The following is a 25,608-nucleotide window of genomic DNA, read 5'->3' on the forward strand; positions in this document are numbered from 1 at the left end:
GGGGCAATCTTGCAAACTGTGAAAGCCAATTATAGCCAATTAGGATGGAATATGAAATATGGGACAGATCCAACTTGAGCACATGACCATAGAGATACTCTGTAACGATTTGTGAGATTTTTGGACAGAATCTGGAGGAGTAATATCAAAAAATGTGTTTTACAAAAGTCGGCCTCCTGGTGGCGCTATAAAAGGCAGATGCGGAAAATGCAGGTCAAAGGTTTGTCCTTGGCCTCTAGGGAGTGTGCATGCAACGTTTCACGCAGATCGGTGCAGTTTTAGGTAAAACATGTGAAAAGCTGCCTCATGGTGGCGCTATAACAGGCCGTTCTGGAAAATGTGGGGCAGAGGTTCATCGTTGGCATCCAGGGAGTGTGTGTGCAAAGTTTGGCATCGACCGGGTTAACGGTGCCAGAGATTAGCTGGTAACGGACGGACGGAAGGACACACGGACACACGGACACACACACACACGGACGGAGTGCAAAACATACTCTCTCCCCATGCCTTCGGCCTGGTGGAGACAAAAATACGTATTAATTATATCATGAGCCTCACCCTCCTCCTGAGCGTCTATCAGAGTGCTCCTTGCCCGTTTCGTGTTCACTGGATTCTTGCCTCTCCAGTCGATGTCGGTCCCTTTCCCTCCGTCGGCCCTCATGGCTTCCAGCATGGCTTCCAGCGTGGCTTCCAGCATGGCTTCCTCCATGGCTTCCACCATGGCTTCCTCCATGGCTTCCACCATGGCTTCCACCGTGGCCTGCGCTGAGGCCCTCGTGCTCGCTGGATGTCTGTCTCTCCAGTCCCCGTCTCTCTCTCCTCTCTGCATGTTCTCTCCACACCTCCTGGGGCAGCTCGTCCCTGCGTGCCTGAATGAGCTGCTCGCTGGACAGCTGCCGCTCTATCTTGTGATGTTCCCGGTGGTGAGTCTGGACTTGGGCCTGGACTTGGGTACTCTGGACTTGGGGCTCGGCGTAAACCAAAGGGTCGGTCCTGCGGTCCCCGTTCAGCCTGCCCCGAGTGCCTCTGCTGGGCTCGCTATGCAGCCTCTCCCGGCCGGGGTCCTGGAGTACCACCTCAGCCATCACCGCCACCTCCCCTCTCTCTGGGCCCATTTCTCCCAGCATCCCCATCTCCCTCTCCCGTTCTCTCTCTCTGACCTTCTCCAGCCGGCTGGCCACGAGGAGGGGGGTCACCACATCATCGAAGGTTCTCATCTTGGGCTGCCGTAAATACGGGGATTTCACCTCGACGTCCTCTCGGGACTTCTCGAGACGGCCGGCCACGATGAGGGGGGTCACTACATCGCACATGTTCATGATCTTGGGTTGCCGCAGATAAGAGGATTTGGCCTCGACGTCACTCACCATATGTGCCAATTGGGGCTGGGGGTTGGCTGTGGGCGAGGCGGAGCCCATGCTACTGCTGCTCAGTGCTCTAACCGCATGCTCCCTGGCCGCGTTGGCGCTTTCCCTCGCCTGGTTGGCTGACACCAGCATGGCCGCCGTGGCAACCGAGGCAATGGAGGCTGGGGAGGGCTGGACCAGACCGGCCGCCAGCCCCACCACTCCCCCGGAGGCGTGCCTCGCCTCCAGGGTGTGCCGGTAGCTGGAGCCGTTCATCACTGGTGTGTAGTTGGCAACCATCGAGCCTAGGCGGCGAGCCACAGAGGAGGGGGGTGGGGACGGTGTAGCTGGGGAGGGGGAGGGAGGGGAGCTGGTCTCACTCTGCTCGTAGATGGTCTGTCGCATGACGGGGGAGAGGGGGAGGCGGGGGAGGGCGGCAGGGCTGGGGTGGGCGTCCTGGGGGTCGAGGAAGACTTTACGCCCCAGTAGTGGTGTCGGGGGGAGCGTACCCTTCTCTGCCCTCAGCTTCTCCACCTAGAAAGTTGGAGGGGTGTAACACAGAATTAGGATCACAATCATATCCCGATTGGTTCATTCTAAGAGTTCTCAACAGTGACTCCCACAGGAATATACGCCATACTGTGGCATGTGACCCTCTCTTTCCTGTCCCTCTCAAATAAAGACAAAATGTCATAACATTATCAAAATGAAGTCGTTTGCTGTTTCTGTTACCGTAGTGAGTCGCCGTAGCGAGCTGAATCGCTCCTCCCAGGTGGCGGCGGCCTTGCGAAAGGCCTCGTGACGACGAATCAGCTGCTCCACCTCGTCCACACTCGCACCCAGTTCGGTGCTGTTGATGAAGGGCTCCTGGGCGGTCAGCCAAGCCTCCGCTACTACTGCCTCTTGGGCAAACTGGTGGACCTCCAACACTGAGGGAGGGGAGGAGAGGAGAGGAGAGGAGAGGAGAGGAGAGGAGAGGAGAGGAGAGGAGAGGAGAGGAGACCACAATGGAAATAAGCTTTTAGCTTTTTTGCGTTTTATCCTTTCTGTACAAATTCTGTCTCAACCAAACGATCAAAGGACATGAGCAGAGCAAATTATATATATATATATATATATATATATATATATATATATATATATATATATATGAAAATGTTCTATGAGATAATTAATGCATTAATAAGGTAATATATATATATATAATAACTGAAGATAAATCATGAACTATGTTGTATTGTATTCTGTTGGCTTGGCATCCAAGTACTCCTGTACTGTGAATTTGGACAGTGTTTCTGTGACTGTGTGTTTTAACTCACAATGCTGCAGCAGCTCCCAGTGCCTGTCCCACTTCTCAGACAGCTCATTTTGTTTAGCAACGACCTTGTCCAACTTCTCCTTGATCTGGGAGAATCACAACCACTTCATCACCACCATCATCATCATCATCATCATCATCATCATCAAAATGTTTCGTCCCTGTTTTCTACATTAGTTATTAGATGGCAGAGTTCCAGACGAGCAACTACAGGAGCTTCCAGTTCCACCAACGATGATTGTCTAGTCCCAATGTACAAGACGTATTTGGTCTGTCAGTCTATTCTGTAAAACAGTCAAAAACTCTTTATAGCAGACATCAGAGCAGTAGGTAGAATCACTGAATGCAGAACTGTATCTGTTCTGGAATCTCTCCAAAATGGAAATGCTGTAGAAAAGGCAATACGTTTCTATTTTCTATTGCAGCCTGTTCTTCTACAATCATTTCACTTGGACATGAAAGATTTAATCATCTCAGAACAGTCTTTGTAGCTCTTGAATGAGATTCATTGCTTGAATGGACAAGGTTGAAAGAGAATGACATCATCGTCATAACGATGCGCAATTATGTGCAAATTCAATCGCCAACTGGAAACGAACGATTGTGAAGTAGTTTCAGCAACAGATAACATCAAAACATGCGCAGGTCTTACAGTATACAGTATTAGGGACCTACCTCCTCTGCAGCAGGATTCCTGGCGGCCAGAAGGGTCTTGCCCATCTCAATACACTGCAGAACGCTGCGGGTACGAGCCTCCACCTCACTCTTTAGACTCTGATGGTAGTTCATCAGCACCTCCACCGAGGACACGTCCCTGAACACCGCCACATACAGATCGGGACCATGTTTTGAGGCAATATCCTAAAAATGGCTTATACGGTTCTCTGAAAAACTTCTGTTGCTTACTTGCTATATCAATGGTGCTCAAATGTTTTCATGTCGAGGACCCCCAACATTGTATTAATTTGGCCGCGGACCCCCATCTCAAAATATTATGACCCCCAGAAGCAAAGATTTGAGTAAAACATGTAAGCTTTAAATATATATTCAAAGTAATTGAAAAATAATTCACAATTCGTGCTGTGCTATGAGCTTGTAGATCAGCCATTTTTGGAAAAACTGTGACACACACAGTCATAGCTCAAGTCTAAAATGGCACAGATACTGTACAACCTCACATGCTCATGGGCATAGAGTGGAAAAAAGGCAAAAGATTGGCAGAGAATTCGACCGATATCGATAGGTAAGATAAGATAGGCAGATATCCGCCGATAATATCAGCCGGACGATATATAGTATATACCGTAGGTCTAATATTAAACGTTCCTCTCCTAAGGAAGCTAGCGTCTGTATTTTATGGACTCTAACAGTGTGTTAAACATGCTGATCATATTGCCGCTGTTGTTTATGCCAATGTCCTTTCAGAGTGCAAGTATACAAATGTGAAAATTAATAAAATCTTGAATGACAAAAAATGTCCAGACGCCCCCAGAGCTGACCCTGTGTTCAACTACCTGGGTTTCTCTCCAGTTCCTATCTGGCAGATGATGGACTCCATCCACATGATCTGATCTCGCACCACGCCAAAGAACTTCAGCTTGTCCGTGGCCGTGGTGATCTGCACACGACACTCCTCGCAGGAGTTCAGCAGCTCCTTCCAGCACTGCATCACCTCATGCTCCCGACAGGCAATGGCCTCGGCCTTCTCCCCAGCATAGACTGTTCTCAGCTGGGCGGCACTCTCCTGTAGCTGGCGTACCTAGAGAAGAGAGAGAGAGAGGGGGGGGGGTTATTTTTCAAATTATAAAATGTTCTGTAGTTATACGATCTGTCAAATGTGTGTGCGCGTGTGTGTGTGTGTGTGTGTGTGTGTGTGTGTGTCCTGGCCTAAATGTAACAATCCACAGGACCGATCAGCCGCTGAATTCCTTGAGCACGCTGCCAGTAGGTCAGGAAAGTACATCCATGCATTTCTTTTCACATTTTTTTCCACTGTGTCACTTTGATTTTATAATGGAAATATTTGGAATTGCATGTTTTGCACTTTCCTCCTGTGGCTATTGTGCACTTGCATCGCTGTTTTTATACTGTTCATGACACAACATCATGATATTGCACAGTGGATTAATTCTGTAGTATTCCAGTATTTGAACAACGATGTTTAACCTCACTGAAATTTAATTTAATTGAGAAATCCAGGTAATCCCAATATCAAACATGAAATAAATGTAGTTTGTAACTTTGTAACATTACTATGTAGAAGTAATCAACTCTATCCTGGGAACAAAAGTTATACAGTATAGTTAAACAGAATCAAAAACCACAAGGAGGTTATTTTGCATATGGTGCAAAAACACAGATGCTCCAGAAGACACCAGGGCCTACATGACCAAATGCCCTTTTGCTATACTAGAGTTGAGATATAGCAGCTGTGATTTTGCATCAGTATATCATACAGTTGACGCTGTGCCCCAGTTGCACGGCGGACAGGAGCTCATGCAAAAGGAACTGCAGTGTCAGGGTCTTATTTTACCATGAATTGCTTTTCAGAGCACTCAATGAGGGTTGTTCATTTGAGTATCATGCCATTATATACTTAGGAGCCAGCCACCTGTACTGGCACTAACATTATACAGGCCTCCCAAGCCATGCCCTCGCTTCCTATAGTCCACTAAGCAGAATTTGTACATATTATCCACAGTAATAATGATTAAAAAAAGAAGAAGATCATAGGGGATTTCAACTTACATCATTACATGTGGATAATAAGTCAGATTCCAAAGCCATGGAATTTACAAACATTCTGAATCGCATTGGATTTCATTCAGAATGTCACTAGGACCCACCCATTGCCATGGCCACACCTTAGATCTGGTGATAACTCATGGACTCACTGTTGACGTATCCTCCATTGTTGATATCATGGCTACAGTCTTTCTTATCATTATTGTGTATTACTTTCGGGTTAAAGCCTGCACAGCACAGAAAAAATACAGAATGGCTTGTTAAGAAATAGTGTCTTACCCCTGAGGTTGTTGCAAATTTCATGATCTGTGTAGAAAGTATATACAGTTCCAACAGTTATTCTAGCCTCCTCATATGTGATGATCTAGTACAGCCATTCTCAACCTCTTCCGTTTCAAAGGACCACCAGTTTGATTGATTGATTGATTTGATTGATTGATTGATTGAAATATTTATTAACAGTTTGCAGAATTACAGTACATTTCAAGCACAAACTCAATACACAGACTGTTAACTGTGAGTGGACGACCCAATTAAGCATTACACTTGTTTACAAGAGGGTCCACCATGTTCAATTCATCAATTGCATATGATATGCATTAGGCCACGGACCGCCCATTCGATAGGATGTTTATCTCTGGGACCCCCAATCTACACTGTAAAATCTCAGTGTTTATTTACTGAGGCCCCTTTTCCACCAAAAGAACTTTGGTTCTAGAACTGATTATGTTCTAGATTCTTGGAACCTTGGTGCTTTCACAGAACCGGCGGCCATTGTTTGATTCCAGTTCCAAACCAACTTTTAGGGTTCTGGACCAATTAATTATCAGTGGAAACACTGAACTGGTTCAACATTAGGTGGGGAAAAAAGAACCGAACCGGTTCAGCCCTGGTGGAAAAGGGGCCTCATAGTTACAGACCCATAAAGGGTTTCCTAACTATCAACCTCTTAGCTGGGGACCCCCTGAAACCCGCTTAAAGGACCACTTCACCACTTTTCAACCTATCTTCATATAATAGGTCCTCACTAATAATCATGATAAAATGGCACGATTTCTTTCTACTCAGTATGTGTCTCATAGGAGGGCTGTGGGCAGTTTAGAAACCATCATTAGGTAGATTATTTTTTAAACAAGATTTCTTTTACAAAAATGTTTAGATTTTCCTTATCGTGAGAATGATGGCTTCCATTTTCGCATTGCAACTTTTCAGGACTAGAAAGCCTGCAGTTTTTATTAGCTTGTATTCCCCATCGATGATGTCACTGGAAGACGGTTTCTGAACTGCCCACAGACCTCCTATGAGACACAGACCGAGTAGAAAAAGATTGCGCCATTTCTTCATGATTATTAGTGAGGACCTATTATATGAAGATAGGTTGAAAAGTGGTGAAGTGGTCCTTTAAGACCCACATTTAGAACCTCTGAGCTAGTAAACCAGCTAAATATGGACAACCACTGACACTGTTTCCCCTGTCAGACAAAACAAAGGCCAACCCCAACTGAAAAGATCAATTTCCATGTAGCAGAATAAAAATGGAGAAATTACATGTTTGTCCACAATGATTTTATGTGAGCAAGGCAATCAGAAATGCTAGACAAGATCATTTCTTCAAACTGATCAGTGATAACCTGAACAATCGAAAAATTCTCTTCTCAACAACTGACTGACTGATAAACCATATCCGCTTTATTCCGGCACCCTGTTTTCTCGACACCCAGATGTGAAGAGTTTGCAGCATACTTCAGGGATAACATAACCAACATCAAATCTGGTATTGTTCAGATGAGGAGAAAAATTACCTCTAAATTGAAGTCACTGTCACTCAGTCACAGCCAGGCAAGAAGCTAAAGACATACTGGTGTCATTCTAGATTTGAAACCTTCGATGCCCACATCAGGAATGTGAGCAGAGTGTGTTCTCTTTTCTCAGCAAAATACAGAAAGACTAGTGCTTTTCTTTTATCACTAGTAGGCTAGAATATTATTACAGTCAAAAGCTGGATACAATTATGCTCATCTGTGTCAAAATCAATATTGAATCTTTTCTGAGCAATGACTGAATTGAAATCGCTGAATCTTAAAGGTGGCAGCCTTTAAGATTGTTGAGACAACAAGTCATTTTGGAATGTGTGCGAGATGTCTCTGTACCTGTGTGACCAGGAGCTGTATGTCATGTTCAAAGCTGTGCATGAGTCTCTGAAGGGTGCTGGTGTTGGCATTACCACCCTGATGAGCGCGAACCTCTGGCAGCCTCCGATGCTTGTCCTCAATCTGGGCCAAGACCTGGAACAACACAGACGAAGATACTATTATATCTAAGATCAAAACAATACCGGGTGTTCTCGATTACAGTTACAAAAGGTAACTCCAGTCCAGTGGGTACGAAGTGCAAAAATAAAATTCCAGAACAAAGGGAAGCCCATTTGCTCCCTTCAAGCACTCACAAATGAGCCAAGGATATATCTTTAAAAAGCCTTTAATACCTAGGGCATAGCTAGTACAGCAATATAAAAAGGTTAAAAAACAAAAATGGGACAAAATAGGTTGAAAATGGGACCAAATAGCAGATCAACAAGCTCACAATGCATCACAGTGCGACACGCTTGTATTATGAGCTTGTAGATGGCTATTTCTGTTGTTTTTAAGGCAACTTTTAAGGCATTTTACAATAGCAAGGCCACAGCCCAAAGCTATAGCTATTTGCGGGGTCCTTGGCATGGAAGTATTTGCGAACCCCTGAACTAATACATTATAGCTGTGGTTCTCAAAGTGGGGTATTGCATACCCCAGGTCATCCTTGAGGGACCCCTGGGCCCGGGTATGCAACATTTTAAATAGATTAGGCCCTTCTTGACAACCGCTGCTGCTAAAACATATCTCCACTGCATACTACTAAATTCAACTTCACACATTAAATATTATTTCACTTACTGGTCGTTTGCTGATGCCACGATGACAAGAAAACCACTGATGACAAGAAACCAAACTCAATCATTGTAGCATTTTAGAAAAGCAATCACGTTTTAAGCTATGAACATTCTTTTAAAAGTCTCTGCTTTGTCTTTAAGTGTCGACATGGACTGGCTCCATGGAAAAGTGACACTGGACATGATGGCACTAGGTCAGAAACCTGTAGGGACTGCGAGGCCCATCGTTGGACATAATGCCCTCTCCAATGTCCTAGAGAATCAAATGCATAGCAAACTGTGGGTCCTTGAAATTAATGAAAAGGTTTGATAATCTCTGCTCCACACTACCTCTCTGCAGTCAGAGAAGAACTTGTGCAGCTGATGAGAAGCGGCCAACATCTGCCCCCTGGTCTCCATGAGCTCCAGGAGGTCGGCCCAGGCCTCGTTGACCCCGTCCTTCCACTCGGCGATGGTGGCGGCCTCGGCGTGGCCGTAGTCGATCAGCTCGTCCACCATCTGGTTGACCGCCGTCACCCTCTCCTGGCCCACACTGCCCGTCTCCAACGCAAACTCTGTGTACTTTTCCTGCAGAACCTGCATGGGGATGGATGGAAGGAGGGTAAGGTCAGGATGAGGGCAAGATAATGGATGGTACTTGTCACCTTGAACGCCCGTTACCAAAGGGGGCGGTAGGTGAAATGTACGACATAAGGAGATAAGAAGAGCTTTGTTGTCTAATTCGAGGTCACGCTAACCATAACAATGATCCGATCGTCAGAACACAGCTGTGACCATGGCACGGAATGGCCGATTTTTTATACATTTGAAAACTTGAAATATGGGACATTCTGCATAATGAGTACTTGCAACAGTCTCTCGAAACAGAGGGCTGTTTTTCCTTTTTCCTTTTCCTAACCCTAACCCTTTTGCCAATGGGTTCCCAAATTGATAGGCCTATACTTTAGTAAAACATCCACCACTGCTTGTCTCAATTTGCTTGATTGGGAAAAAGTCCACAACCTTGAAGACAAAATATTGATTTGTATGAGAATTTCAAATGTCAAACTATTAGGATTATCTAAAATCAATTTCTCAATGGTCTGATCGAGAAAGAAAAAAAAGGTCTCATTTCAGATGACTTAATTAAACCTGATGACGATCCGTTACGGTCTCTCAGTTTCCAGTTTCCACCCACTTACCGTTACGTGTTCAAAGTCTTGGCCCAGTTCAGTGGAGCTGGCAACCACTTCCCTCTGGGCGATCCACTGCTCCAGTTCATCCACCTCCCTGTTGAGCTGGTACAGCCAGTACTGCTGCTCCAGGCGGCTCTTCCTCTCCTCCACCAGGTCCTTCAGGGAGACGTACAGCCGGTCGATCTGCGACTGACGCTTACTGATGTGTTCGCTATGGGGGGAGAGAGAGACAGCGAGAGAAAGAGAGAGAGGGATAAATCATGTTTATAGGCATGTGTATGTGCAATACATACATTCATACTGTACATACTTTAGTTTGCTGGTGGTTGGACTAAACCAAGAGAAGGCAGCCAGGAGTGGAACAATGTTTTCTTTTTTCAGCAAACCGGTAGGAAACTCCCATTAATCTACTGCATCTGAATTCTTAAATCAAAACCAAACAGCACTATTACTGTGAATTTGGATTATGTGACTGACCACTTATCTTTATGTGGAGGTGAAGTGAAATGTTTAATTAATTAGAGTGACCAGTGACCACAGACACTGATCTTAATGTTGTGGACGTGCGTGAAGTGAAATGTTTTGCCAGTCCGCGTCTCGTGAGAGTGGAGCTGCGCTGCATATGCGCCGGCAGCGCCTCACCTGTCTGGGTGTCCCATCTCCAGCAGTTGTCGACATTGCTGCGACAGCAGGCCAATGGTCTCTGCATAGTCCTCTATGGTCTGCTCCAGGACCAGGTGTTTCTTCAACAGCTGCAGAGTGCTGGGCTCATCCTGTAAGAAGGGATGGGAAGGTCAACATCACTCTGGAAGGACAGGGTGAGAGTGATCATCCTGTCATGGAAAGGTCCCAGCTTCGGGCCCCAATGTAAACGCTAACATGACTCTAAAGGCAGGTCCACACTGGACCGACGATCGGCAGTCTCCAGTCGCGAGACTGTCCGCAGGAGACTCCCCGACGAGAAGCTCCCGTCGCTTGCCGTCCCTAGCGCCTTATCGACGCGTCGGAACCCGTTGATGAAGAACCGAACATGTCCGGTCGGTTGCCGATGTCGGGAGCGACGCTATCCATGTTGTAGTGATGAGGGGGGTAAATTATTCCACTGTAGAGTGGACTTCTAGTCTGCTCGTCATGTTTCAGGGCTGAGGCTGACTATACTGGTGTAGTGTGTGAACTAGATACCATATTCTCAATATCAACTCTCAATTAATATATATAATACCAAGTGTGCAGTGTTGCCAGACCTGGCAACACTGCAAATCAGCGCTTTCTGCAATTTGCAAGGTGGAAAATAATCTTTCGTCGGCAGACTGTCTTTGTGCAGATAAAAAATGCTAGTCTGTTGCAATATGAGAGTTTTAAGTAGTCTTTGACTGGTCTGGATAAGTTTCCTCGGTCTGGAGTCACCTTAATCCACATTCACCAGTCCCCATTCATTCACCAGTCCCCATTCATTCACCAGTCCCCATTCATTTTGCGAGCATTAAACACACTGAATATTTTCAAATTTGTAATAGTTCTCAGGAGGACGTCTGCTTTACTGGACAGTGTAGAATACAGAGGCAGGAACAACTAAGCTCATAAATCGGATTAAAATTCCACTAGTGAATGTCCATCCAAAGCCCTTTCCATGCATCCATCCATCGTACCTTCCCCTTCTCCTCATTCATCATGTGCAGCTCCTGCTCGCTGAGCCAGGCCTCCACCTCGGCCGTGTCAAAGTAATACTGCTGGGACTGGTACATGGCGTCCAGCACCACCTGCCTCCTCTCCGTCTCGGCCCAGAGCATCGCCCAAAGCTGGCCAAGCATGTTCTGACCGGCCCGCGCGTGGTCTGCCTCGGGACTCCGGATGGAAGCGATGATGCCGGCCCTCTCCAGAACGTCCTCTATCCTGCCCCTGTGGCCCTGGAGCTCTCGCAGGAGGGTCTGGGAGAGTGGACGGAATAGGAGAGAGCGAGAGAGAGAGAGAGAGACAGAGGATTGATTTGTGAGTGTTGTGTTATGTTTCAATGTCAAAATTGAAATGAAATTTTGACTTGATAACAGAAAAACAGAAGGTGAAAATAGCAGATCTACATATTTGTTACTATTTTTGTACGCCACCATTGTACCATGTATAGTACTGTAAGTACTGTATATTACAGGTTTAAGTGGTTAATCCGACTAATCGATTTAGTTAATCATTACAAAATTATCAAATAAATAAATAAATGAATAAATACAATAAAAAACAGTTTTGATATTATTTTCGGTTAATTGCCCAGCCCTATGTTATGTCCATTCAGAGTAGTCCAATCTATTACAGTTGATTTGGAACATCCAAATAAATGTACAGTATTAACATACTGTATAGATTTTTGCATGGGTATGGTTTACACATGACATTATGTCATACTGCTGTTAGTACTTGTAGTAACAATGTATTACCATGTTTTGTTCTTGCTTACTGTAAATCGCTCTGGATTAAGAGCGTCTGCTAAATGCCTATGTTGTAAATCGTACCTGGTTCTTCTTCATAAGCTGCTGGACAGCCTGGAGACTGGAGCCATGCTCTTGAGAAGTGGCCATGGGGAGGCGCTCCCGGACCCACAGCTGTAACAACAGTGGAAAACAGTTATAGGGCTCTATCGTATTCCATGCCTTACCCGCAAGCATCAACCACTTTCCGTGAATTACGCATTTAGGAGCTTCTACAATCCATAAACGGTATCTTGCGGCCACACAACCCACTATACATTTTGCCGACTCCTATATTTGTGGGTGTAGTTGTGCCGGTAAACGTGTTGATGCGTTTTCCCTATATTTGCTATCTAATGCACACAGATTTAGGAAAAGCGCCTCTTCAAACCACCCGTCATGCGAATCCATTTGATAAAAGAATCGCTCCTGATTTGGAGCTGCCTCGACGCACAATATTGCAGAACATTCACAGCTCAGAGGTCTTGTTCTGTCTTAATTCTCCACGAATCTCTGTGATTGTAATTTTCCTATAATCAGCAGTGTCAATTCCTTGTTCCCATTGTGTTTAATTGTCTAGTCAAAGAAGTTATTTGATTTGTACCACGGCGCATTGTGCGCTCGTTCAATTTCATCACCCCATTGCACAGTGGTTTTAACCCATTCTGGGCAGGAACCCCTTTTGGTGTTTTAAACATTATGTTATAATTTAGCTATTGAAAAATAGCAGATCTACAAGTTCATAGCGCGCCACCGAGTGGCGCGCTATGAACTTGTAGGTCAGCTATTTTTTTTTTAAATCGTTAAAATGTGCCTCAAATCTTTCAGAAAATTGTCATGATTTAGAAAACATTTTTTTTAAATTTCGACGTCAGGCCTGAATGGGTTAATGAAAGGCAATTAAAGGCTAGATGGTAAGGAAGCAACGGGTGTCATTTCCAATGTTATTTGGCCTCAGTTCAGTGCAAGTCTGTTTAATTCATCAGATTTCCCGAACTTTCCTTCTCGCTTGATACCGTTTCGTAGAGGCAATACAATACAATTTTTTTAAATGCTCCAGGATTTGAGCGAGTTGTGACTCAATGAATTGACGAGTGTTCTTGGTGCATCATATGGTTCTGTGCACGGTGGAGAAAAAAATGGAAACGGCACGGGGGGTTGGGGGGGCTGTGTTGGTCGCGGAGTGGATGACAGATAGAGGAGCTACTGGACACAAGACAACCCTCTGTATCAAATATAAATGTATTCCAAGCCCAGCAACCCGTCGCTCTTCCATGGGCCATTGTGTATGCAAGGCAAGATATCACTGGGCATAATGGGTAAAGGGTAATGGATCTCTTAAAGGCAATGGCATGTGGCACACTGATTGGTTTAAGTGGCGTAACGCCCAAACCACACCTATGCGGGGCCGGCCGGTATATATAGGCGACTTCGGCCATTGCCTAGGCCGGCAGATTGTCTAGGGCGGCAGTCAGTAGAGGAGGCCCAAACATTGTTCAGGGGAGCTGTCAAGCCGCCTTGGGGAGGGGGGGCCGCTTTGGGGGAGGGAGGGCCGCCCAGCGCCATCATGTTTTGGCCAGCACGTTTGCCCCGGCTGCCACTCAAAGTGGTTACTGGCCAATCACAGCGTGTCCTTACTCAAACACGAAGTCTATTCTGACTGAAGTAAACAGGAAGCGCTGCAGGTATTATTGACTCGCAAACATGTCTAAAATACCAAAATGATCAGGTTGTGAGCACACACACACACACACACACACACACACACACACACACACACACACACACACACACACACACACACACACACACACACACACACACACACACACACACACACACACACACACACACACACACACACACACACACACACAACCTTTAGATTAGATGATTTCGACTTAAAACACAGACTAGAGCAGAAGCACAGGTTGGCAGGGGCATAACCCCTTTTCCAGGATAAGAAATAAAGCCTGTCTGAAAGCTCAGTGATGTTGCGATCCGTCGAACTCACTATCTCGTCCTCCAGGTCGCGTCCCACTTGGTGCACCTCCTTGGACGCCAGCAGGATGCGTCGGCGCTCCTTCAGCGGCTCGATCAGACGCACCATGCGGCTCTCCACCGCCATCTGGCGCTCCGCCACCGTCTCCTTGACCTGACACTGCTGGGGCATGGAGGCGGCCTGCACCTGCAGGTCCCCCACCTCCTTGTACCACTGCTCCATCTGACACTCCATGGTCTGGATGGACCAGAGCGAGAGAAAAGAGGAGGAGGAGGAAAGGCAAAGAGGAAGAGGCAGAACGGGAAGAGGAGTTGGAGGAGGAGGAACAGAGAGAAAAAAAGGAGAAAAAAAGAGAGGGCTCAGGGGCGGGAGAGAGAGGAGGAGAAGGCAGAGACGAGTCGGAGGTAGTAGAGAGATGGACAGACAGGTAAAATGAGAAACGGTGGCCGTGTAAAAGAAGGGAAAGATGGGTGAGTGGAACGGATGAGTAAAACAAAGAGGAAGGAATAGATTAGACGTTATGAAAATGTCATTTAATCTACGGTGCCAGTGAGAGCACATTGCTGTGTGCTGCTTAATTAAGGACAAATGTAACATTCAATCTTCATTGCATCTTGACAACTCGTCCGTTTAGCTGAATATTCTAATGGTTTTAGGCAGGGAGGTTAGCTCATACTAAACTCCTAAATTTGAGCAGGTACAACAAGTTCAATCAATTCTGATTGATTCCATCTGACAGACTGAACAGCCTCATCAAGTGTGAAGTGAGACGACTGTAAGTGGGAGGAAAAACGAGGCCGGCTTTTCCCTCTTGGATCACATAACATTCATCCCCCATCTACTCTGAGAATTCTACACTTAGAAGAATATTATATTACTCTGGGAATTACTCTCTGGAAATTCTATACTCCTAGGGAATTCTTTGCAGCAGTTGAGCATAGTTTCCCCGAAGAGGCAGTAATAAGATGGTGCAGAGGTGTATTTGTAAAGATTGTAAAAATTGGGTTTGTTTTTATTACGGAAAGAAAATTCATATTGCATGATATTAGATTGGCAAATATTACAAGGCACCAGCCTTGCTGGTTAATCTCAGCTGTCACTGGTCTGTTTTTGTCTATTCCAACTACATATACTCACTGTACTGCTATAGCAGATTAGCCTGGCTAATAAGCCAGACTCAAATCACACTGTCGTGTGGTATTTGAGTCTGGAGATGCTGTGTATGGATCTTGTTTCCCGGGGGGCGGGTTCAAACATTTTCTCTTTGACGCAATTGGTCAGAGCTACTGTCAGTCAAAGGTCTCAAGCATTGAACGTCACTGTACCAAAGCCCGCCCATATTGCATACCGTGTCCCGATTGGCCACACCAGTTCTCTGGTGTAGGAAATGGGCGTACAATTGAGCCTCTCCAGACCGTAATCCGCCAACGGCTGATTCGGTCTGGCTTATTAGCCAGGCTAATAGCAGATAACCAGCCTGTAATTTTAGGTTTTTGACCTTTGTTCTGAATTGAATTGTTGCTGCTGGAAGCTTACTGTCAATTTGTATGTACACAGAGAAATAAAGGTCAAACAAAACTGACGATTCTGCCTCCAAATACAGAAGATGACTCACAGCCAAATCGTTTTTCTCCTTTATGGTGGATATGTACTGCTCAACTACCTAAGTGAGATCACTTAGGTAGTTGAGGAGTACATATCCAACCAACAATGGTTATCCCAAAAAGCTCTACGTTTTATACAGGCTACATAAACTATACCTGATTTTAATGCTGCAACATTAGTTATCGTAAATTAAATTGTTCAATTCAGGAAGATCAGAAATGAAGTGTAGTGAAGGTTACTGTACCCCTGGGCATGGATGGATGGATGCTGGGTAATGTAGTTTGGTTTGGAGTGAGGATGGTGCCATAAAGCAGTGCTAATGGCAGGCTGCTAAATGAAGATCTAAGCATCATGCTGTGGGAAAGGAGAATGACAGATGTCTGGTGAAATTATAAAATAATTAGAGGATGATAATGTATGGAAAAACATAGCAGCGTTACACCAGCCTGCTTTTGGATGGGTAACATGTATACAGTATACTGTATGAAATACATTGGAACAGCCACCAGAGGGCAAAATCAAGAATTTCATTCCAAAATGAGAACAGCCTTGATTTGTGGTACTAGCCGTTGTAGAATGGATGTAGAATGGATGTACAGTTGGGTGCCACCGATATTGTCCCTTATCATTTGACCCATTTAGGCCTGACCTCAAAATTTAAAAAAATCCTTCTAAATCCTCCAGTTTTCTGAAATAAATATTTTCACGATTTTTCAAAAATAGCAGACCTACAAGCTCGTAGCGCGCCACTCGGTGGCGCGCTATGAGCTTGTAGATCTGCTATTTTTCAATAGCTAAATTATAACAATGTTTAAAACACCAAAAGGGGTTCCCGCCCAAAATGGGTTAACTGTCCTTTTGCGCAGATCACGCAAACCTCAGCAAAAAGAAAAGGACAATATCGATGGCCTCCAACTGTATTTGGAAAATGTGGCAATGACGGATCAATTCTTATGTGTATAAAACTAGATCCACTGAAGGCACTCTTTCTTTACTGGAGTCGCAGGTCATTTATAAAATGCTGCCATTAATATAAAACTCCTTATGGAATATAATGAAAACTATTTACCATTGTAAAGGCTGGTTGGTAAATAGATTATTTGAACAGCTGCTCGGCTTTACGGCACTACAATGATTTTGAATGGATGCCAAGCTACCTTGTACTTTCTGAAACATGCAGTCATAGCAAACAATACAATACTAACACAGTATATTGGTTAGGTTACATTAAAAGGAAATTGTTATTGTTCAACACCAATTTTGTCTGATTTGTCAAATATATTTTAACATAGCCCGGGCCGCTGGCATTGCGGTCTGGCCACCTAGGCTGCTAGTGCAGTCTGACAGCATGTCGCAGGTTCAAATCCCGTTCCCCCCAACAACCTTTTTCTTTTTTTTGTAAGATATTTTTTTGTGGCTTTCGCCTTTTTATTTTATTTTTATAGAGGGATAGGTATACAATAAGTTGACGGGAAATGGGGAGAGAGATGGGGGGGATGTGACACAGAGTAAAGGCCGTCGGGATCGGGAGTCGAACCCGCAGCACACTGCCAGACTGGATTACCAGCCACGGTGCCCAGACGGCTACGCCAGCCGCCTGGGCCCTGATGACCTTTTCTGCGTCTCACTCCCCATCTCTCTCTCCCCATTTCCGCTCAGGAAGTAATTATGTTAAGGGTACTGTATATTGATTTAAGCTTTCAAAATATGTCCATTAACAATATTTTCTCAATAACTCATTTTGGAATGAAACCATTAAATAATAATGATAATAATGCGTAAATGGGTTGGCATGAAGGCAAATGGGTTCACAGCGCTGCAAAACAACCATTACATTAAAAATGCATGCTTGCAAGAATATCAATTCAGGAGCCTCAGTTAACATGTGAAATGAACAGCTGAGCTGAAATCAAGGCATTCCAAGTAAAGCACATGACGAGAATCATCACGGTATCGTCCTCTACAGTACATGATGTTGTGTTTCAACAGTATTATAACGAGGTGACACCATTACTGTGGGACCATAACAATGTAAACAGTGAGTCATTTTTAACTGGCTATGCATAAAAGGAACAAAGCACGTCACGCAGTCACGCAGTTTAGAGGCAGGCAAACCTTGTATGTCCAAAACCGTTCCTTTTTTGATATTATTTAAAAAAAATTAAAATAGTTAAAATAGACAATCTACAAGCATCACCTTGCAACATATTGTGAGCTTGTAGATCTGCCATTTTCACTATTTCTGTGCAACACTCTTGTATGATGTAAAACATTTCATATTTCAATCTACTGACACGCGAAAAGGCTCTGCATCGGATCGGAGCTAAGGATCACCTGTAGTTTCTTGAGCTGCTTGTTGACGGTGGTGAGGTCCCGTCCCTGGTCCACGTAGGCCAGCTGCCCTTCCAGCTGGCCCAGCCGCTGGTCTAAACTGCTGTAGCTCTGCACCAGCAGGTCGGCCCTGTTGGCGTCAAACAGCCCGCGCGCCCGCGCCTGCGTGGTGCTCTCCAGGTCCTGCCAGCACTCTCTGATCTCCCCCAGCTTCTTCCGCACCACCGGACTGAGCTCGGGCTTCTCCTGGATCAACTGCTGCCCCTCCTGGACGGATGTTTGATGATCAGGAGCAAGAGAAAAGGGGTAGAAGACGTGTTACAATGGCATGAACAGTAACACTAAGGATTTAGGACATTGTATGTACATTCAAAGACGATTGTTACATAGAATAGAATAGTCCCCACTCCTTTGGGGTGTTTTTTTGTCACATTATAATGTATATATATATATATATAGGTGAAATGAATACCAACAAAGTCGCTCTTCTACCAACTCACACCGGGCGTACAGCTGGCGGAACTGCCCAGCCTGGTATTCCTAAAGTAACCTACCGGTAAGTGAATTATGCTTAAAACGGTTAAACCTAATCTTATTCCTAACCTTAACCTCATTAAAACGGTGCCAAAACCTAACCCTATTCCTAAACTTAACCCCAGTAAAACTATGCCTAACCCTGAACCTATTTCTAATCTTATTCTCAGAATAAGATAAAGAATAAGAGAACCGCCGCACCGAGCGGCCGGCGTGAGGTCGGCGGAAAACAAAGAGCGTGAAATTGGTCCTCTGCGTTTTACCCATCCTAGAACAACTAAGAGCAGTGAGCAGACATTTGATTCTACAGCGGTTGGGGTTCAGAGTCTTGCTCAGGGACACACCGACACATTGCTGACCTGGCCTGGAATCGTACCTGGGACAACTAGGGGCTCACTAACCACTCAGCTATGGCAGCCCTAAATATTACATACTAAGTAGGCCAAGACAAATTCAGAATTAACATATTTGGCATTTCGATAACTCTTGGGGTCATCTGTAGGGATAGGTACCAAAACATGGGCTGTGCGACTGGTATCTATCTACAGCCAAAAATCACCACACCAACAGAGTTCAGTCAGACAACTCACAGAAAGATTTAACCAATATTTATTATAGAATGAGAATACAAGTGTGCATATGATATTTATCTTGGCGTTCGACTCTGCTACATTTACTCCCTGCTCGGCACGATTAACCATCATAAACATTAAGAGCAGGGAGATAGATATACAATGAACCCCCCATGGGGAACATAATAACAGAGCCCACCGGTGGTGCTGGGGTGGTGGTGGGAGCAAACATCACATAACAACCGGGAACCATAGCAGAAGGAAGGCAGGAAGAGCATGCAGACTAGTGAGCTTAAGTAGCCCGCCCAATTGGTCAGCTGACTGCCACATCAGCGAATGACGTGTGGGACTTGCACACACTTATACACCCACATAGAAATTCAGCATATTAACCCCTTGAGTATAGAATGCGCCTTTGATGAGCACGGCATGAACTCCCTCGAGTGTGACTGACTGAACTAACTCCGCAAGCTACGTGTCATTTACAGACAACAGATTGAGCCACCTTTAAACCTGTGCATAGGCGCTGGAGGGGGGGGGGGCTGAATGTCCCCACAGTATTGGGAATGCCTGGTCTATTGTTATGTATTTATTTTTCCCGACCGGCGCTGGTGCATGCCATGGTTTGGCACGTTTCCATTTTGCTGTAGTCGTTGTGTATTGGCTGCATCTGTGCAGTAACTGCAGTTGCTCTTAATCTCAACTCGATCAAGGTGTCACACGGGCTAATACACAACAATGTGAGTCGTGACGTCCATCCGTCCGTCATCAAATAATGACCCTGCACTTTTTACGTCCTGACGGCGCCACTGACCCTGTGACAGTCAGACATGTACGGTACACGAGATAAACAAAATATCACCACAGGGCACGATGCAGAGGGTAGTGTGAGGGGGGCTCAGTGGTGGGGGGGGGGTGTACTGTACTGTAGGAGTAAGGATGGGGGTGGGGACGGCTGGTTGGTTGAGATATCGCTGCTGTCGGGTGGAAACCCTGTACGTCCGAAAGAGTTCCTTTTTTTGTACTGTAGTATAGATTTAAAATAGTGAAAGTAGCAGATCTACAAGTTCACACAACACATCGCGATGTGACGTGTTGTGAGCTTGTAGATCTGCTATTTTCACTATTTTAAATCGTTTTGACAATATATAATAATAATAAACTGTTGCTTTTTTATTATTATTGTCTAAACGATTTCAAATAGTGAAAATTGCAGATCCACAAACACGTCGCATCGCATCACTTCTGTGTGACACTCTTGCATGATGTAGTTGAAATATGGAGATACGAGGCTTCTGCCCGACAGCAACACAATGATGGAGAGGCTGTAGAACAGAGGGGAGGACAGATGGAGAGTTAGGAGGTACATTAGATGTACCTGTTCTCCCTCTGAGCTTCTTTGGTAGTGGGTACTGTATTTACAGTATGAGCATGTTTGTCCTGTTATTGTCTCGTATTCATTGTTACTGGCAGAGCTGTGTTACTTATTTTGTCTCTTCTCTTGGCCAGTTCACACTTGTAAAAGAGACTTCAGTCTCAATGTGGTTTTCACTGGTTAAATAAAGGTTACATTAAATAAACACAGAGGTGGAGAGACACAGAAAAACAGCCTTGCATTAATTTATCTGGCAGCAACCTCCAGCGTATGAAGATATAATGACAGAGAACAATCATTGCCTGACTGTAGATGGTATGAAAGGCCTACAATATGACTAAGATACAAGATTCAAATCTATCCACCTGGTTATTCATCCCAAAAAGATCATTTTTCTAAAGCAGCCACAGTGCAAAGCTGAGAGAACCGCACATGTGTGTCTGATTTATGTATTTACAATTAAAAATTGAGCACACATCCATCCACTAATCAATGCATGTGTGTGTACGCACACGCACGCACGCACGCACGCACGCACGCACGCACGCGCGCACGCACGCACACACACACACACACACACACACACACACACACACACACACACACACACACACACACACACACACACACACACACACACACACACACACACACACACACACACACACACACACACACACACACACACACACACACACACACACACACACACACACACACACACACGTTGTGCATATCCAGGTCAGCTGCCTCTGGCAGTAGGCCACTACAGCATCTCTGTAGGATCAGAGGTGTGTGGAAAGGTTCCATCGAGGGAGGTTGTGTGTGCACGTCCTAAATCTAGACTAGAGGAGAGAGAGACACTGACGACAAGTGTTATGCTTCATCCAGACCAGCTGGACAAAACACTACAACAGTGGGGTCCGGGGACCCCCCCTGGAGTGGCAACCAGCCAGGGGGTCCCTAGGATAACTAGCAACGGTTTAACCACTTAAGCCCAATTTCTATAATAGCGAACAATAGCCAAGCTCAATGCGACACATCTTGTAGATCTGCTATTTTCAATATTTTAAACTTTTGTACCTAATGACATGCCCAAAATATGGACGTCAGGTTGAATGTGGTTAATTTCACTATTATTCCACCTGCTAGAAGGTAGGCCAATGGGAGAATGTATGAATGACTATTGAGATCATAGGTTTCTCCACCTACAGAATAATAGGCAGTTGTAGAATTCTGTAAAACTTAAATAGAGCTTCTCTTATCCCTGGCATCAAATATTTTCAAATGGGGGTCCACGGACTAACACACATGGATTTATAAGTCCTTGACTTGACGATGTCTGAGAGACACACTGCACTAGAAAACACGCAAAAAAAGGGCACATTACACCAATGTGTGGTGGGTGGTTATCTATCTTCATTCATTTATTTGGCAGCGATGCTTGGTGTTTTCAGCATTAGACTGAAATGTGGGCAAGTAAGATTATTAAAACAAAATACCTTGAAGTGAGTTCATAGGTTCTGCTGCCAGGATATGATATACTGTATGCGTTGGTTGGTGTGTGTGTGTGTGTGTGTGTGTGTGTGTGTGTGTGTGATGTGTGTGTGTGTGTGTGCGCGTGCGCGTGCGCGTGCGCGTGCGCGTGTGCGTGTGTGTGTGTGTGTGTGTGTGTGACGTGTGTGTGTGCAAAGAGATTAGACGTATAACCATATTCCTATTCCCAAATGCCTCCTAAATCCCCCCTCCTCTTCCTGCGTCTTCTACTCTTTCTTCTCATCCCCCCTTTCTGTGCCCCATCCAATTCTCCCCCAGTGCCTCTCTCTGTACACCTGCTCTCTCTCCTCTCTTCTTCCCATCCCCCACTACCAAAACATAGAGACCTACCCCCATCATCCAACTGGTAATTGACCCTATCCAACAGTCTGTCTCCATGACTGTTTATACATTTGGAAGACAGCGACTCTGTGTCCAAAAATGTAGATATATGCCTCTGTGTGTGAAACTGCACGGTGAAAACATAAAATAAAAACAAAACTGTGAGATACAGGGTGTGTGTCTGTCAGACCATCTGACAGTATCAGCACAGTGTCTACTGCCTCCAGAGATAATGTCCTCTCCAAGCCTACTGCCTACTGCCTCCAGAGATAATGTCCTCTCCAAGGGCAAACAGGAGGCCATTACAAGTTCTTACGTGTATCTCCACACAACCAACACCTTAACCCATTTAGACCTGAGGCCGATTCTTAAAAAAAAAAAAAGGCTTCTAAATCATTGCAGTTTGTCATGTCAGGACCCCAAAAACTATTTGTAATTGGCTGCCGACCCCCATCGAAAGATATGTTGTTCCAGGGACCCCCCCAGAAGCAAAGATTTGAGTTCAAAACTTTCGCTCTGAAAGAATATATTTAAAAAGAAATTGCGCCACATTTTCACGATTTTTCAAAAATAGCAGATCTACAAGCTCAAGCTAGTAGATCTGCTATTTTTCAATAGCTAAAGTATAACATAATCCTTTAAAAAACCCAAAAGGTGTTCCCTTCCAGAATGGGTTAAAAGGAAAATATATAATGACAACCTGGAGAAACATAAAATATCTTAAAAATACAGATTTTAACTAAGGCATATTGCAGCTGAAGACTACGTGCCATAAATGTTATATCCCACAATGTACTGTATTGCATACTGTCTGTAACCACACCACATATTGTTTTCTGTCCACACAAATCATTTCTGAAATGAGACCACAGACAGAGAGATCACTTACACAGGTTTATATCTATCTACTCATAATCAGAAGAATCAAAACAACTGAAATGTCAAAACACTCAAATGTTCTAAAATGTAAACGATAGTGGGTGACATGCTGTAGCTACGAAGCATATTGGCATGGAGTCATTCTGCATATTGGTCTCCCATGTCAGTGTGCTACACCAGCTGTCATTATAGAATAATATTTCCCACTTCTTGCTTGTTGTGTTGTGTGCACATGCTGTATCCTCCGTTGAGTGGGAGGGCAGTGTGTGACTATAATATCAACATTATGGCTTACGGGTATAGCTTTAATATCATAACCGAATACAATAGCGTCGCTACATATACGCGCAATACACACTGTGAGTAGGGCAACACACCGAGGGGGCAACACAATGTGCCAAAAAGTGCCAAACCGACCCTCTTAACCCATTTTGACCTGAGATCAGATTCTATAAATGTCTTCTACATCCTGACAGTTTTCTGAAAAAGCTATGTTTCTATGTCAGTGGTTCTTCGATTTTTCAAAAATAGCAGACCTACAAGCTCGTAGCGCGCCACTCGGTGGCGCGCTATGAGCTTGTAGATCTGCTATTTTTCAATAGCTTCCCACTTCCCGCCCAAAATGTGTTAATAACAATTTTCTCCGTGGCTCCGCCATGTAATAACGCACGCCCAATTGGCCCATGTGTGCGTCCTCGCAAACGGCGAAAGTAGCCAATCTGCATGAGATAACGCAGTGCTCTTGTCGGGAGGGGGGGCAGCACAAATAATATGCGAGTAGGGCAACCAAATCGTCAGCGACGTCCCTGACAGAACACCAAATCAAACTAAGATATCAAATCTAAAGTGTTCATATTCCATGATGAATGGAACATGAATGCTGAACATCGTATTTAAGGATAGACACATGACCTGTGTCAGGACGTAGATTTGGAACGTGCAATTGGAATGCACTGAAACTTTCCGTACTAGGAATGAACACTGGAAGATAATGACTGCTAACGGGTAATATATGTTGTGAGGCAAAGCTGCAAAATAAATAGTATTTTATTTATTTTGCTATTTTACAGTAAATAGCTGCCTGCATACAGTACAAAACACTGATGTTGGCCTACAAAGCGACCAAAGGTATGGCACCTCCATATCTTCAAAGCCTGATCCAACCCTAAAACCCGTCTCGCTCACTCAGATCGGCTAACACAGGCAAGCTGTCAGAACCTTGGGACAACGTGGCGCACGTCCCAGAAACCTCTCCCTTCTGGCTGTGGAATGAACTCCGTATTGCACTTAGAACTAGTGCAGACTAGGCCGGGCACCTAGGCTAGTATTCCAGCCTGACAGTGTGTCGCGGGTTCGACTCCCGATCCCGACGACCTTTGCTGCGTGTCACTCCCCATCTCTCAACCCATTTTCCTGTCAACCTACTCAATAAAGGCAGAAAGATCCCCCAAAAATATCTGAAAAAAAGAACTGCAGACTCCACTTTAGGCCGTAGCACTTGTCCTAGCCCTGACAACCTTGCAGCGTTATGCAAAGGTAAAAATGTAATCTAGATAGCATGTTATGTAGACAGATCTCGGGTTAATTTGTTGACCTGGAATAAGTGGAATTCTATAGTTTGTATAGTTTCAATGTACAGATGTTTTGTATTACCCTGTGTTTACTGTTTACCTTGCTTACTGTAAACCGGGCTGGATTAAGAGAGTCTGGTAAATATATAGATCTACAAGCTCAATACACATCACACACACACCGGACACGTTGTGAGCTTGTAGATCTACAATCTTTCAGTGTGCAACAACCAAAGTACAACCAAAGTACAACGGGGCTTTAATAGTAACAGATGGACTAGTATGAAGCCATCCGTCCTCATGTTGTTGGCCTGACTACACCCACAAGAGATATCTGTTACTGGGCTTCATCTTCTGACACGCTGCTGTGGCAGGTCGGGGCCAGCTATTGTGTCAATATTTATACTATACTGCATGTAAAGCTGGGTACACACACTAGAGCATTTTCAAAGCAACAGACACATTCAGACAATCTTCTACTGTATATGTTAATCATAACAATGAGCACACTGGGAAATTCAGTCAAGATGCAGGACCACACACACTTGGTGATCACATTAAATGATTTCAGGGTGTAAAACTTGCATGATCAAACGTGACTTTAGAGCAAAACAATATCTCTCCCTACAGTCAGATATCTACAGTATAACGAAATCTAATGTTTGGGTGAATTTCACTCACCCAAACATTCTGTCTTTCACTTTGTCTGCCTGTCACCTATTGTATGCACAACTAAATGTATAGACAACTATAAATGTGTGCCTCACTCACTTCTACTCACTCAAAAAGCGGGTCAGTTTCTTTAAAATAAACTTCAATTGCTTTAACTACTATGATGGGTCTGTCTTAATATGCCTTCACCAGATCCCTCTTTACTAGAGGAGGTCCT

The 25,608-nt window shown here is 44.7% G+C and overlaps 1 protein-coding gene across 1 annotated transcript in view; it reads right to left on the reverse strand.

The window, feature by feature from the left end:
* sptbn4b (spectrin, beta, non-erythrocytic 4b) overlaps positions 1-25,608 on the reverse strand; it is a gene marked incomplete at both ends in the record, with an annotated part of 107,639 nt that overhangs the window by 7,350 nt on the left and 74,681 nt on the right. Inside the window, 14 exon segments of the mRNA XM_079514193.1 lie at positions 559-1,300; positions 1,424-1,880; positions 2,079-2,275; positions 2,666-2,750; positions 3,340-3,478; positions 4,179-4,423; positions 7,560-7,694; positions 8,669-8,914; positions 9,520-9,724; positions 10,156-10,286; positions 11,163-11,441; positions 12,018-12,107; positions 13,987-14,211; positions 17,914-18,177. Coding sequence (XP_079370319.1) covers positions 559-1,300; positions 1,424-1,880; positions 2,079-2,275; positions 2,666-2,750; positions 3,340-3,478; positions 4,179-4,423; positions 7,560-7,694; positions 8,669-8,914; positions 9,520-9,724; positions 10,156-10,286; positions 11,163-11,441; positions 12,018-12,107; positions 13,987-14,211; positions 17,914-18,177 — 3,440 coding nt within the window.

This window comes from Electrona antarctica (genome assembly GCF_951216825.1).
Source record: "Electrona antarctica genome assembly, chromosome: 11".
Classification (NCBI taxonomy): domain Eukaryota; kingdom Metazoa; phylum Chordata; class Actinopteri; order Myctophiformes; family Myctophidae; genus Electrona; species Electrona antarctica.